Source organism: Ursus maritimus, unplaced genomic scaffold (assembly GCF_017311325.1).
Source record: "Ursus maritimus isolate PB19 unplaced genomic scaffold, ASM1731132v1 scaffold_25, whole genome shotgun sequence".
In the NCBI taxonomy this organism is placed as follows: domain Eukaryota; kingdom Metazoa; phylum Chordata; class Mammalia; order Carnivora; family Ursidae; genus Ursus; species Ursus maritimus.
This window is the reverse complement of record NW_024425008.1, coordinates 30,909,819-30,925,560: the sequence shown is the minus strand read 5'-3', so window position 1 is coordinate 30,925,560 and position 15,742 is coordinate 30,909,819. Positions and strand designations below refer to the sequence as shown.

At 42.8% G+C, this 15,742-nt stretch overlaps 1 protein-coding gene across 11 annotated transcripts in view; it reads left to right on the top strand.

The window, feature by feature from the left end:
* The window catches only part of RAD51B (RAD51 paralog B), a 677,123-nt gene that overhangs the window by 539,551 nt on the left and 121,830 nt on the right, over positions 1–15,742 (top strand). For 9 of the 11 annotated variants that reach the window (XM_008700443.2, XM_008700473.2, XM_008700456.2 and 6 more), the window contains one exon: positions 9,785–9,864. The exons of 1 other annotated variant lie outside the window; for it this stretch is intronic. In XM_008700443.2, the coding sequence (XP_008698665.1) occupies positions 9,785–9,864 (80 nt within the window). Of the gene's footprint in view, positions 1–9,784; positions 9,865–10,736; positions 10,974–15,742 lie in introns of all 11 variants that reach the window. One more of the 11 variants, XM_008700451.2, reaches the window with a different exon arrangement.

The following is a 15,742-nucleotide window of genomic DNA, read 5'->3' as shown; positions in this document are numbered from 1 at the left end:
ATGCACACTCACACACACTCCTAAATAAGCAATAAGTCAAAGAAAACATAAGGGAAATTAGAAAATACTTTGAGAAAGTGAGAACAAAAATACAACATGCCAAAACTTATGTGATGCAACTAAATCAGTGCTTGAAGGGAAATGTATAGCTTAAGCATCTATATTAAAAAAGAATTTTATTGCATATAAGTAATTCCTCAATAAAATTGATATTTATTTACTTATTTTTAAAGATTTTATTTATTTATCTGACAGAGATAAACACAGCCAGCAAGAGAGGGAACACAAGCAGGGGGAGTGGGAGAGGAAGAAGCAGGCTCATAGTGGAGGAGCCTGATGTGGGGCTCGATCCCATGATGCTGGGATCACGCCCTGAGCCGAAGGCGGACGCTTAACGACTGCGCCACCCAGGTGCCCCAATAAAATTGATATTTAATATAGAAAGAATGACCCATATTCTTTGACTGTATACATTTGTATGCTATCTATATATGTGCAGTCACTAAATTCTTTCTGATTTTAGTATAATTTGGGAAAAATCACTCTTTCAAATCTCATGTAAAAGTCATTGGGGAAAAAAACCCAACATGGTTTTTAAAAATATAGGAACAAATATTAAGCTTATAGTTAACTATATGCATGTCAAAGTATTTAGGGGAAAGTCCACTGATGTTTCCAATTGACTTTGAAATGCAACAACAACAAAAATATAACATGGGCTGTTGGATGGATAGATAAGTGATAAAAACAAGTATAATAAAATATTAATGGTAGAATCTACTTGATAGGTTTATGGGCACCCACTATAAAATTCTTTCAACTTTGCTGTCTGTTTGAGAATTTTCATAATAAAATGTTGGGGAAAAAATAATAAATTCAAAATGCCATTCTGACCCTGAAAAATTGCTATCATAATTTACTAAGTTAATGTCCTATTGGTCTGAGGAAATTAATGTTTTCTTTAGGGAGCTAGCTTTTTTAGTTTATATACTTTGGGAACCTGATGTATTATAGATAAACATTTTTTAAATAATCACCAGAGAGATGTTATAAAAGAGTATGGTGATACTCTATAGGGAATAAGATCTTGTAGCCTCAGGGCCAAACTTTCTAGGAGAATCTTCTGAGTCTAGAATTATATTTCATTAGCAATTCAGATCAACTTAATTTCTGCCCCTAATTTCTGTAGGGAAAGTTGTGAAACAGGCCATATGTAGATAAATTAATAAGTTCATGCCTGCTCAAATATGGTTCATTTTTCCACCCTGTCATTTTCCAGTACTATATTACTTCTACAGATCTTACTCCACTATTTTGAGACGGCAGTTTAGATGCCATGAAACTCATTCTCTACTCTCCCCTCATAATTTTGCAAAGCTGTTGGTACTGACACTTCAGCATTCCATGGAGAGTGATTTTCCAAGTGATGAAGCAGATTCTAATCAGTATACAATTCAGATGCGGACTGGGAGCTGGACCTCTGCCACCTTTCCCTCCAGCTCTCTTAACACAATGACTAGGGAATTCCTTTGAGGATCTCTGGGTATACTTCAAGCCTCCCTGTCCTTGTGGCCTCCTTCCAGCCACAGAGATCTTCCTGTCTGGAGCATTTCCGGGCCTTCTGTCCCTAGGCTTGGAGAGTTCAGCTCAACCTGGGGAAGACACAGAAGACTTGGGGTTATCAAAAGCCTGTTGAATTATCTGATGCAAGACTGACTGGCTTGTTTGCCTCCCTGGCTGTCTTCCTGGGCTTCAAAGCAGCTGAGAAAACAACCTTTTTCTAAGTCTTGGACAAGGAGGAAAATCCCTGGCATGAAGGATTTCTGTCGCAGACACTTGGCACAGCTAGAGGAAAGGTTTGTTTAGCTTAGCAATGGGTTTTATTAGCCCAGGCATCCAGTTGAAGTGAGATAATAGGGTCCCTGTTGAAGGACATTTCAGAGTCAGTAGGTTTCCTCCCTTGCTTCTCAGAAGGACCCTTGCATGCAGATGAAAGTATCGGATGCATTCAAGAAGGACATCACTGCTGAATTCATCAACAACCACATAATCTTGCTGATCACAGAGGAGACTGAGACAGGGTTAGATAAGTACCAAAATAGGAAATTGCAGATGGATGTAAAGTCCTATATCTCAGCTATCTCAATTGCTTCTCACCCCAGGTGTCTTGGCTCAACATATTACATTGTCTTTGGGCTCTTAATTTTGTAACGGAGAGCAAGTATAGAAAGAAAGCCAGGCCTACCACCTGCCCCTACAGGAAGAATTTCTTCTGCTTATTCTTTTATTCTGCCAGCTGGTTTTATTCTACCCTTCACCCCCAACCAATGTGAGATTTGGGGTAGTGAGTCGGAAGGGGAAGGAAATAGAAGAGAGGAAGAATTCATTAGCAGTGTTCAAGGAAGCCTGCCTGGCACAAGAATTAGAGAAGAGAAAGTGGAAGAATTGGTGCCAATTACCCTCAGCACATGGCTGCTTATTCATGTCTACTTTCCTGGGCCATAAAGGCAAAACTCACTTTTTCCTAAAGTTGGGACTGTATTGCAGGAACTCAGTTAAACTGCCAGGACCAGAACTCTGTAAAAGCAGCCTGCAGGACAGTCTATACCCAAGGTTCCTGACATCTTTTTGCCGTCTGGTCCACACTAGCCTTCCTGACCACCCGTGAAGGAGAAGGCCTGGACTGAGTTGCTCCAGATAAGGGGACAGTCGCACCTACACTTTAGAAGGACACAGGCACTATCCCTAGAAGGTGTCACCATACTGGAGGAGGCCTGAGGTTCCTATGGCCAGCACTTTCTGTTCTATGGCTCCTTTTCCACTTTCTGAGCCTCTTAGAAGTGGGATCAGGCCAGGAAAAACATGTGATGCTATAGCAAGCTGAAACCAAAGACTTGACTTTGGACCTGCCCAAGCTGAGAATCTTGGCAGTGATTGACTGGGCAGGCTGCTCCTTTCTATGCCATCTTCTGTCTCCCAACTCTGGGGAGAGGTACCAGCTAAGTCCTCAAAGTGGGTATCAGTCAGGGCTTCTGAGGGTCACCAGTTTGTGCATTTATTCACTCCTCCATTGTCGGGTTTTATAATTGAGCTTCTATTATGTATTTGGCCCCATACTGGAGTTTGGTGGGACTAGAAAAAGCAGCAATGATGTTAATGGTCTCTACCTTCAAATACATGGCAGTGAGTCCAGGTAACATTAACTGTGAAACCGTGGAGAAAGCAGTAAGCACTATTCGAGAGGTATAGATGAAGTGTGATGGGATTAGAGACAGATTACCTCAGGCTGGAGACATTGGCATAAGCTTTCTGGGAGAGGTGGCATTTGTATGAGGTTCAAAGAATAGGTAGGATTTGGACATTGGGAAATGAAGGGCAGAAACAAGACTGCCATTGTGGAAGCTTGTGAACATCCAAGGCAACCTGCATGGATGCCCTATCCAGTTCCCTTCTGTGTCTTGAATTGTGCAATATCCATGCTGCAGAAAAAAATGTCCTTATTTGCTGTTATATATTCTGCCTCATTTGATGTATTATCCTGGATAAGTAGATTGATCTGTGCATGATAAGTTGGGGGCTGCCATCATGGTGGTTAAAAGTATGGACTATAGAACCAGCTGGCTTGGGCTGGAATCCTGATTTCAGCACTTATATAAGCCTACTACCTCAAAGGGTTGTTGTTTTCTTATCATCATCATCATCATCACCATCACCATCATCACCACCATCATTACTGTGGGAACTGCGGAACGCTCCCTCACCCACCCCGATCCTGTAGGATTTTCCACCATTTTAGATCCATTACTCTCCTTCGAGAGTCTTATATTTAAATGAAAACACCAGAAAAGGTAACACTGGAAGGTTTAAATCAGCTGTCACCTGATCAGAACTAAAGAGAATCCATTGACAATTTGCTTGGAGCCAAATAGACACCTGAAGGGACATAAAAGAAGGAGAATAGGGTTTGTAAGGGGAGGCTAGTGAGCTCCAAGGACAGATTTCCCCTTCCACATTTTATTTAAAATATGTAGGCCTCTGTGTTTTCACTTGTTAATTAGAAGAAACCTTTACACATACAGCACAGGGATAAAGTAAAGAACAGTGAGGAAAATGCCTGTCAATCATTTTAGGCACCCACTTTGTACAAAGTACTGGATTGGGCCCTATAAAAAGGATGGGTGTGGGATCAAAGAACATGCCCCTGATCTTTGCAATCCCATCGAGAATTCAGAACATACACCTAAGAAATAAATTGAGGTAGAAATAGATAGCAATCCTTTAAAAAATGCAAATGCACACAGTGCAAATTGAATCTGCTTGGCCCAACAATAAATGTTTACTGATGAATGGATTGAAAGAATGAATGAGTGCTCAAGAATGAGGAACTCATAGTAGAACGTCAATGTGAAAAAAAAGCCCAAAGGCCTAAAGTCTTCTCTGTATTGTCTGTGTTCTGCCACCAGAATGTCAGCTCCATGCAAGTAAGGACCTTTTCTGTCTCACCCCTCTGCTATATCCCCTGCATCTAGAACGGTGCCTAGCACAAAGGAAGGTGCCCAGTAAATATTTGTGGGTTGAATAAGTGCATGGATAAATGCGTGGGTGGAACGAGTAATGGAAATTAACTCCAGATAGTAGTGGGATTTGGGACCCAGCACACCTATACCTTAAATGCTCCTCCAAAGAATTTTAAAATATTGATGACCACTTTGCTTGCAAGGATAGGTGAAGAGAGGAGAAAATATATTCATTACAGTATAAAGCTGAAATAGTCTGATATGAAGGAAACATTCAAGAAAAAACAACCTGGCTATTCACAGGGGGGATAAAAGCTCACAATAGCGCACACCTGCCTTGTGGGGCCTTGGGCTTTCTAAGCCACAGTGTCTGCATTCATTCTTGCCCAACTACATATTTCTATGAACGCTCAGAGGATTCTAAAGCCAACTTCACGATTGCACACAGGGTTGAGTATGATAAAAATTTTTCATTAGGGCCCTGGAGTTTTATTAAGCAGCCCGACCCTCCCTGTAGGTCATTATTGAAGAAGGTGGAATGATACTTGACAACAGCACAAGTCAGACAATGATTAGAACACCCCGAATTTATGGGATGACTGAACATCTGAAACAGAACAGTCCAAATTATCTGCTAGGGAGGGTTGTTTGCTTTAGAAAAGGATAATTTGTAGTTTGAAAGGCAGAAAGGCACAAGGGCATGGGATATTCATTCAAGTCTTCAAAAGGGAAGACTATATGCATTCACAAAGATACATGGCAAGCATCACTTTTTCTCTGAACTCTGTTGGGCTAGAAAACAAATTTACACTCCCCCTCTCTACTATATAATACTACAGAATCTTCAGATTAGAAAACTCGTATTAAAAAAAAAGAAAGAAAGAAAGCCCATATTAAGAGCAATATGTACCTTCACCCCAGACCTCTTAACATCATGTTTGCATTGAAGTGTTTGTGGTCACGGGTTGCTTTGCGTGTTTAACCACTTGATGGTTCTCCTCCAGTTATTCTCTTTTTTGTCAGTTTCCCTTTGGAATTTAGGCTCTGATCCAAACACATTGCACCCAGTATGGTTTGCTGAATGAGAAGAAAAGGACCATCACTTCTCTTGTTCCAGATACTGCGTCTCCACTGATACAACCTGAGACCACACTAGATTTTTGTGAACCACATCCCGCAACCAACTCACACTGAACTGTAGTTAACTAGCCCTCCTAATCCATCTTCTGAATGCTAAATCTCATGTCCTCCATTCTGTAACCAGTAGTTGGTCCTCTGTCCTCAAGGGCAAGGCCTTACACATGTTTCAATAAAATTTCATTCTAAAATAGAACAAACCTTCTAACCAAACTGAGATTTGTTTTGATATTATGATTATCTAATCCAGTATAACAACTTCTTTTTTTTTTTTTAGGTTTAATTTATTTATTTGAGAGAGAGCGCACGCTTGCAAGCACAAGCAGGGGGCTGGGGAGAGGAGAGGGACAGGGAGAAGCAGACTCCCTGCTGAGCAGAGAGCCTGACACAGGGCTCTATTCTGGACCCTGGGATCAGGACCTGAGCCAAAGGCAGATGCTTAAAGGACTGGGCCACTCGGGCACCCCTAAGTTTTTTGTCTTCTCTTACCATATTCAGCATCCCATCAGTGGATTTAATTATGTGATCCACAAATCCAAATGTCACCTTTTTTAGTAAGGTCTTCTCCTAGTACTCTATTTAAAATTGACCCTTTTCTGTGATCTAATATACTTCTTATATTCTTTCTCTGCTTTTTTTCCCTCCACAGCATGCATAATCATCTAATATACCATATATTCTGCCTACTCATTTTGTTTATTATCTTTTTCTTCCTTTGGAATGTAAGCTCCATTAGGGTGGCAGTTTTTGTAAGTTTTGTTTCCTGGTGGATCCCATATCTGTTGTATGGATGTGGTTGAATACATCAGTGTCCTTATCCAGGTCAGTAAGAATGTGGAACATTGACAGGACCAAGGCTAGAATCAGGTACCTTCTACTAGAGGTTGCAACTGATCATCTTCTCACTTACAAATCCACTTAATGATATTAGCATCCAGCCCAACTTGTCTTCACTTGATGCAGAAGGACATTGAGAATTTGTTGCATTTTTTGCTGAAAATCAGATATTTCATGTTGGTGGTAGCTCTCTCATCTATTAATCTGGAAGTTCTTCCCAAAAAAAGGAAGTGGGATTCATCTGACATAACTGAGCACTTCCTCTTTCTAACTGCATACAAATCATCTTTTGATAACCCATTTTAAACCCTGCTCAGGAAGAACAGGACATTAATCAATGACCTGTCCGAACCCTGTGAATCCCTGGAAGGGAGGTCCTTCCAGGTGTGAGGTCTCTCCAGGTGAGGCCCTCCTGGCTTACTCACAGTGAGCATTGTGCTTGCTGGGAGTGGAAGCATTCAAATGATGGAGGCAGCACCACTGAGCTGGAGGCTGAGGCTTAGATCCCATTTGTTGTGTTGCATTGGAATATCACCTCCTTTTCTCCCCCTGAGTCTCAGTTTTGCAATCTATCAAATAAAAAGGGTAATACAATTTTCAAAAATATAGTATGATACTTTATTTATTTATATCCTTTTGGTTTCATGTCCAATTGCTTCATGCAGACAATAAAGATCTGAGGTTTTGGATATGTTTAGTTTATTTCTGTTGCTCTTTGATCTAAAGGATTTCTATTTCTTTTCTCCATTTCCTTTTTTCCCATTCTTTCTGACACAGCTGTGGTTGAGGCCCTTGTCATCTCATCCCTGAGTTATCACAGTAGCTTTCTAATTGGCTCCAGGTCTCCTGCCTCTTGCTTCTTTGTCTTACATTCTTCAGTCAGGCTAATTTCCTGGAACCCAGCTGCTCAAAATGTGGACTATGGAGCACAGCATCAGCATCTCCTAGGAGCTTGCTAGAAATGCAGATTCTCAGGCCCCACTAAAACCATACTGAATGAGAAACTGCATGTCAGCAGGACCTGTAGATGATTCACACTCACATTAAAGTTCAAGAAGCACCATCCTCTCTTCTGCTGCACTGTTCTTCTACCAAGGGCCATCTGTAAACTTCACAAGGAACCATCCCTAAACTATCTTTGCCAGAAAGGTTCTGTCTAATTTCCAGGTGACATGTTTTGGACATGAAGATGCAAATGTCTGCCTGTACCATCTACTCATTGGTTCTAAGGATGATGAGCAAGTTTATCTAGATAACTTTGGAGCCGTAGTAAAAATTGAGATTTAATTTGAGTTGAATCCTTTAAAAGTAAAGTATTTTTGTTTTTGATGAGTGAAAATCAAGGGAAGCACTTGGGAAGCATATGTGATGAGTTGTTTGGAAATGTTTTTGATAGTTTGACCCAATGACAGAAATTTTATATATTTAATTTAATCCTCACAGTAATCCCATTTAGGTGTGTGTTGTTATCCCCATTTTACATGTGAGGAAATTGAGAATCCAAAAGTTTAGGTTGTGCAGAGCTGCAGTATTTGTTAGAATTCAGGCTATATACACCATAGTAACAAAACTATTGGGAATTCAGTGGTTCAGACAGGTGGCTCTATCTTGAGATGGGCAGGTGACCCCACGTAAGAAGCATGGATGCTTTATGAGGTCACCCTACTCCCTTCTCCTGTGTTGCTTCATTATCTCCCAGGATGTCCACCTCCATGGGGTTGAAGCTGGTTCCTCCCTGCCCTTGGGAAGAGGGAAAGGGAAAATGGAGAGCACATCATTATTTAGTGAAAACATAAGTTTTCAAAATACTGGAAGTGCTGCTTGTCACTTGCACTCACCGTCTCTTAGTCAAAGCTTGGTCACATGGCCACACCCAGTTGCAAAAGAGGCAAAGAAATGTTGAAACCTGGGGAGTTATTAACTACAAAGAAGAAGGGAGAGTGGCTATGAGGGGAAAATTTCAGGCCTTGCCATAGGCACCAAGCTGATTAGTGGAAGAACCAAGATTCAAATTCTGTGACTACAGCCTGTGATCTTTCCACCACATTATACCACTGTTTCTCATAGTTGACAGTCAGTAAATGTTTGTTGAACCGAGATAAACTGAGATATTACATGTAAGCCTTTTGGTTATTTGAAAGTACTTCTTCCTTCTCTCTTGCCTCCCTGATTACCTAAGTGGCTCTGTACTAAACTGTCACTATCTTTGACTATGTTACTTTGTAAAGCAGGAAACTGATTTTCATCTTCCTTCAAGAGAATTGTTATAACAAATAATCCACCGGTCCTTAGAGCTTCTGTGGAACCATATGAAGTATGGTAATAGTTGTTAATGGTAATCATTTTTTTAATGACCAAATGGCTATCCCTTTTAAAGTAGGGATTTTGTTAAAAGAATGCCACTGCTCAAAATATTTTTGATATTTTGTATTGCCTGGTATATCAGTCAGCTCTTGCTGCAATGATGCTTCATGACAACCACACCAAAATCTCAGAGGCATGCAATAATAAGCATTTAACTAATGGGTATGTGGGTCTCCTGGGGGTCAGCTCTTTAGACTGGGGCTGGCTGGCCAGCACTGCTCCAGATGTCTCTCAGTCTCCTTCTAAGAGAGCAGGTTAGTGTGGATGTGTTTTTCCCTGGCAGTTAGCAGAAACATAAGAGAGCAAGTGAAGATATGGGAGGCTTCTCGAAGCCTAGGCAAAGAACCTATTAGGAAAGCAAGTTACATGGCCAAAACCATGGTCCAGGACCATGGGAAACACCCACACCCTAAGTAAGAGGAAATGTGGTCACATGGCAAATGGTGTGAATACAGACTTGGTGAAAGTTGGGGCCAAGAAAGCAAATTAATCATAGCTTTGCTTTTACTGAGTTATTTTGAATATTTATAATAAAGGTAAATCTTTATCTTTTGAGGGTAGTTTTGAATTTCTTTTTAGCAAAATATCTAAATTTATGAATACGATTAGAGAATCAGTTTAGGTTTGTCTTTGGCCAGAAAGGTAGGTATTTGAGCATGTGAAATAAAATAATGAAACATTTCTAGAAGAACCGGCTAAAGAGTATGGTATTCAGTGGCAGAATAGTTGTGATAAATGTATAGCTTTCCTAAGTGACCAGCTGATGGAAGGAATAATACTCATTTGGTTCTAAAATAATTTTTTTAAATAAACTTTATGGCTTATAGTCACATGTTCCCACTTTGTCTCGAAGTGGGAAGGGGAGTCAATAGAGGTTTATCTCTGATCTCCCCTTTGACCAACCCTGGGAAAATATGTTTTATGTGCAGATTCTCATCGCCAAGTCCCCTCTGGCTCCCTTCACTTCATTTGCCTACACCATCAAGAAGGAAGGCCTGGTTCTTCAAAGGTAAGATCCTTGGATTAAGCCATTTCTTTAAGCTGATTGCGCTCAGTGCTGCCTATGGCTGGTGATAATTACTGCTATGCTCCTGATAGAAACTACTTCAGGACAGAATCAAAGGCCAAGATGAGTTTGCCTATGATATTTATCCTGATGAGATGGAAGAGATTGGCAATGGTGGCAAGAACTTCACAGAAGGTAGAGGTGGGGCTGAGGGAGAACTGTAGAATTTCCTAACAGAGTACGACAAAGAATGAGGGTTAAGGCTCCAGTCTAGGAACTGCCACCCCCCAGGTCTCTTCACAGACCCTATGGAGTGAGGAAGCGGGACGTAAGCCTCTGACACCAGTGTGGAAGGCCTGCAAAACCATCTGGTCTGGCTGCCAGTGGGGCACTTGGTCAGGGCTCCATGAGCACTACATCCTCGGCCTCTTTCTGGTCCCTTTACCCAAGTCCTGACTGGGACCAGGCCTTGCTGACCTGCTCTGGTGAAATGGGCCTGGGACTCAGGAGGGATGGAGTTCTGACTCATGGTAGAGTGCCCCCAGGCTACAGCCTAGAACTCCCTGATTTAGAGCGGTGGTTCCCAGATGCTGGATCTTCTGGTGACTGCAGAAAATAATGACATGAGAGGGAAATTCAGACACCATTGAACTTACTCCACAGAGCCAGATGTCCAAAGCTGCTTTGTAGGTTGAGAATGGTCCCCACCGAAGTGCTCGGATCCACATCTGTCCCCCACTGTCAGGCAGGAGGCCCTCCCCACAGAATGCACAGGTGAACATCTGGCCTGAACACCAGGGGAGCTTATTGGCATTGCTGTTGATGGGAGGAATATCTGCCCTTCAGGATTTTTGTAAATTGAGTACTTTTCCCAGGTTTATGAAACGGCGAGTCCTTACTATATTCCCATGGAGACACATTTCATTGAAAAGATCTAGCAGGAGTTTTGCGGGGCAGGCCGGAGTGTTCGTGCTTTGGACTGAGGAACAGGCTGCAGCCTTCCCTTTCCTTCCCCTTCTAAGAAGTCCGCTGCTTCATGGACCCGGAAAGCAGCTTGTTTGTTGGGTGCAGCCGAGCCCCACAGCAGGGACTCAGGTCCAGGGAAATTTGGGGTAAGAACCACTGACCTTTGGCTCTTAGCCTTTGACTTATGCTATCCAAGTTCCTTGGTAAATATTTTTTTTACAATTGCAAATGTTGTTTTCTGACAAAGAAGCAGAGATTTTAAGACCAGATTAAGCAAAGCAAACAGCAGGCCCCTTTGTTACATACTCTCTAAGGGTGTATAACTAATAAGCAATCAGAAAGCTGAACTTTTATTTACCCAGGACACGGTGTGGCTTTTGGCTCTTCATTTTTAGAGGCTTTCTTAAAAGATTAGAAATGGACTAAGTAGCAAATTTAGATGAAGATTTTAAGAAATTCTATGGAAGATTACGAGGGAATTTCAGGAGGCAAAGAGGCAGTTCTGCCCAGATGGCTTGTATCGAGAGCCTTGATCTTGATCACTGGGCCTTTTGGTAAATAGCATTTCTAAGCCTAACCTAATCTGGATAACTTTTAGGAATAATATTTGTGAGAACAAGATTCACAGAGTTGCCTCTCTGACACTCATTGCTAAGAACATGATTTTGACAGGATATAGGAAGTTGTGGAGAAAAATTAGAGGCTAGAAATAAAATGAATTGGTAGAGATTAAGTATCTGCAGAAACTATTAGAAAAAGCCAGAAAACCAAGGAGAAGGTGGATTACTAAAGGAGGCTGACCTATAGCTGTGTGTCCAGGAAAGAGAAAAATTCAGGGAGGTGTCCAATGATGCAGGAGCCCCAGGCAGTAAATAGAAATGTCTGGGAGACCACAGTGCCTCACCTGGTTGCTTTTGAGGCTTTTTCTTCACCCTACTGTCCCAGCTACACCTCCCTCTGTAAGGTTTTCTGAGGCAGCAGAATCCTTCTGCCCCTGGCAGGAACGCCACTGAATACAAACCTCTGGGCACCCCCTCCCCAATAGCTGTGTGCTCCCAAGACTCCGGGAAAACAAAAAGCTCCAAACCTGAGAAAAATGGAGATCCCTCCTTTAGTGGAGAGACCCCGTGGATTTCTGTTCCAGCTCAGGTGTGATCTTGAGAAAAATATCTGTCACCCTAGTTTTATCAGCTTGAAAACGACAATGTTGACCTTGATTCAGCACTTTGCAAACTGTGTTGCAACCCACTGGTGGGTCACGAAGTGAAATTGATGAGTCACAACCAGAATTTTAAAAAATGAAGTAGAGGAGAATAGAAAATATCAGATTACATCACACGTATTGCACTGTTTCATGAAATATTTCTTGTGTGACTGTGTGTGTATTATGAATTTGTGTATATGCAGTGCAAAATGTTTTTCTTACTCGGACTGTCGTCATTGGCCTGGGTGACCTCTAATGGCCTGGGGGACCTCTAACGGCCTTAACCCTTTGGCTTATCTGATTCTCCTAGGAGGTGGCGTACTTCTTATCATTTAGCTCAGTACAGTTGTATCTTGATATCTCCACGCACCAGAACATAAAAGTTTATCCCCCCCCAACTCTTACCAGATGACTGAGCTAAAAACAAAACAAAAACAAACAGAAAACATCAAAAACAAAAAAAAAACACCACCTGCACAATTCCCCCAGGTTTAAGGCGAAGAAACCTTTGATTCTTGGATGGTAACCCTGGAAAGATACCAGCAGCCAAACCAAGCTTTCCTTGTGTGAGGGGTGGCTCTGGCATGATAGCCCAAGTTGGCATGGAGGTTGGTTGGTACCTAGTGCTGGGCAATTGGCGGGGGGAGGGGGGGCAATGCAATCCATGTCTGAGGGGCAGAGAGACAGAGAGGGGAAGGGCTGGAAGAGTGAGGCAGCTCCCCCAGTACTGACTAAAAAAGAAATTGCCAGCCCAACCCCTTGGGGCTGGATGTTCAGTATCTGTAATGGAGCCAGTCTGGAGTGGTGCGAAGAAACAATTCATACAGGCTACCCTTTTTCCCGGGGGTTAGTGAATGTGGGAATGATCCCTCAGTGCCTTGTATCCCCTTAGCAAGTCCAAGGTTCCTACCGGCCTGCTAACCAGGAGGTTTTATAATACCTGAAGTGCTCCTGTGTGCAGAAGCAGAGGCTAGGAATAAAAGGTGAGGCCAAAATTCGATTTCCCAGCTCCGCAGGCCATGCCCCTCACCAGTTCTCAAGGATTAGGATGCTAAGAAGAGCCGGCTATTGGGGGCCTTATACCCTTCCTGCCCCTTTGTTCCCTGGGACGGGAGGAACAATGCAGCGGCAGGCCAGAGAGACTGAGGGGCCTGGTTAGAGATTTCTCAGGCTGCTTTTTGAAATACTTGAGGGAGCCGGTCCGTGCTATTGTTGTCGTAAAATAGAAAGCGGAACTATTCTCCTTTTGCAAAAAGGGGAGGGGGGGAGAAAGAAGGAAAGAAGAAAGAAAGAAAGAAAGAAAGAAAGAAAGAAAGAAAGAAAGAAAGAAAGAAAGAAAGAAAGAAAGAAAGAAAGAAAAGAAGAAGAAGAAGAAGAAGAAGAACTCCTGGTATTTTCAGGAAGCTGCCTGGCTCAGGCCATTACCATGGTAATGCTGTGCTGCTTGCATCTTCTTTGTGTGTCCTGCGCTTAGAAAGAAAGAAAGAAAGAAAGAAAGAAAGAAAGAAAGAAAGAAAGAAAAGAAAAAGTAAAAGAAAATCCACCCTCCTGGTATTTTCAGGAAGCTGCCTGGCTCAGGCCATTACCATGGTAATGCTGTGCTGCTTGCATCTTCTTTGTGTGTCCTGCGCTTGTCCAGATCCTGCCCTCGTGGTTGGGCTCAACACCCTGGAAATACTTGGCCCCAAAGGACTAGAAGCTCACAGCCACCAGCTTGCTGATGGTTCAGACTCTGAGAGGGGCCAGGTCCTGGCAGAGGGAGAGACAGCCCTTTTGTGCAACCGAGGTGGGAAAGGTGGAGGGTGTGGGGGTAGCTCCATGAATCCTTTTCTCCTTTTGTCCCCAGAGTTCACCACGAAAGCCCCAGCGCCCACTGGGTAGAAAACCTTAAGAGTTTTGGCTGGCTCAGAGTGACGCTAAGGAGTGCGGGAATGTAGGGAGAGGGAAAAGCAGGAGCTGGCTTTGGGAATCAGCTTAATGGAGCAGGCCCACAAAACCGCATGGCCGCAGAAGGGAAGGGAGCATTTATAGTGAACTCCAACTTGACCCGTATTCTGCTCTGGTTGTGTTCTTTGTTTCCCCAACAAGCCCCAAACGTTGTGCCCCTTAGAACGCAGCTGGGACCTCTGGACCTCTGTGTCAGGCCAGAAATAAAGATGAAGATTCTGTAATTGAAAACAGACAGGCTGTGTTGCTGATGCTGCAGGAGGCCTTGGGAAACCCCAAGGCCAGGCTCTCTCTGGGAGAGAGAGAGAGCCTGGCCTACGTCCTGGCCTCATGGCAGAGGAGGCCTGTCAACTTGGTAAGGAAGGGGACTGGCCAGAGAGAGTGAAGAGGCCAGGTCAGCAGGGGCTCCTCCTTACTCTCCATTTCCTCAAGAATCTAGGGAGCATTTGAAAAACAAGAGCCAGGTTGTTAAGGACAGAAGATAATGGCTTAGTTTCTTGGTAGGACCAAATTGTGGTTTTTATGTTGTTTTTTAAAAAATTAAAATTAGGTATGACAGGTTGAATTTGGATTCTGGTGCTGTCCTCTGCTAGTTTAAGTCTGAATGAGCAGCATAAGTCTTGGGATGGAGCTGGGGAAACTCAGGGGAGCCCAGGGCACCCTGAGGTGGGTCCAGAGAAGACTCTGCAAATGAAGCTAGTTTCCTGTTTTTCCAACCACCTAATACAGGGACTCAGGAGAAACCAGAAAACAAGGAAACAATGATTTTTCTTAAGAGCTGGAAAGCTATGTACCTCATCTTTCTTGTAAAATCAAGAATGGTTGTTTGATCGCCTTTTGAAGCTTATTGGGAGAGGCATTAATCTCCTCTATTTGTTCCCTTGTCACGAAGTCAGGTTAGATTCTTCCACCCATTTTCTTAGTCACTGAGCCAACTGGATGATTTATTGAAAAATTCTTTTCCCCCAAATACCACCATCTAAGTTCATCAGATTTCAGTTGGAATTAGTAACCCATCTAAATGTTTTCTGCCTGGTGGACTCAAAGTGACCCAGAAGATTCTCAATCCATTTCCATCCAGGTATGGAGGTCTGCTTGGTAAATACAGCCCCCACACCTGGCATAGCCTGGCATTCTTGTGGGAGCCTGGGCAGAGAGCCCTGGGATTCAATGGAGCAGAGAGAGTGAACTCCTCTCCCAGAGGTCACAGAGAAGAGGTCAGAGCAGGTCTGTCACGTTGTCCCTTGGCTGCCAGGTACCCCTGCAGCCTCAGAAAGCTGGGGAAAGCCAAAGCGTTGTCCTCTGTGGCTCCTGCCTGCCTGTCAGGGAGGAGCTTCCCCAGGGAAAATGAGGAAGGATGCCCTTCTGCCAGTTCTCCTCTTCTTTGACATTTACTTCACATCCGTGCCTCCGTGACATCTCCTCACAACAACCCTCTGCTTTGTTTACTTCTTTTACACTGGCTATTAGCTTCAAAGAGAGATTTTGTTTTCAGTGTGTGTGGGGGGGAAAAAAATTATATATATATATATATTTTTTTTTTCTTTAACATACAGAACAGGACAGAATATAATAAAGCCTATGACTTGAACACCCAGAATTAGTAAATGTTAAAATTTTGTCACATTTGCTTCAGATCATTTTTTATTAAAGGAATAAAACTTGACAAAATAAAAAACTCCTTTGTACCTATCCCAGTCCATCCCTTCCCTACCTCACACTCTTCCACAGAAGTAAAAATTCTCCAGGGTTTGATATACATCC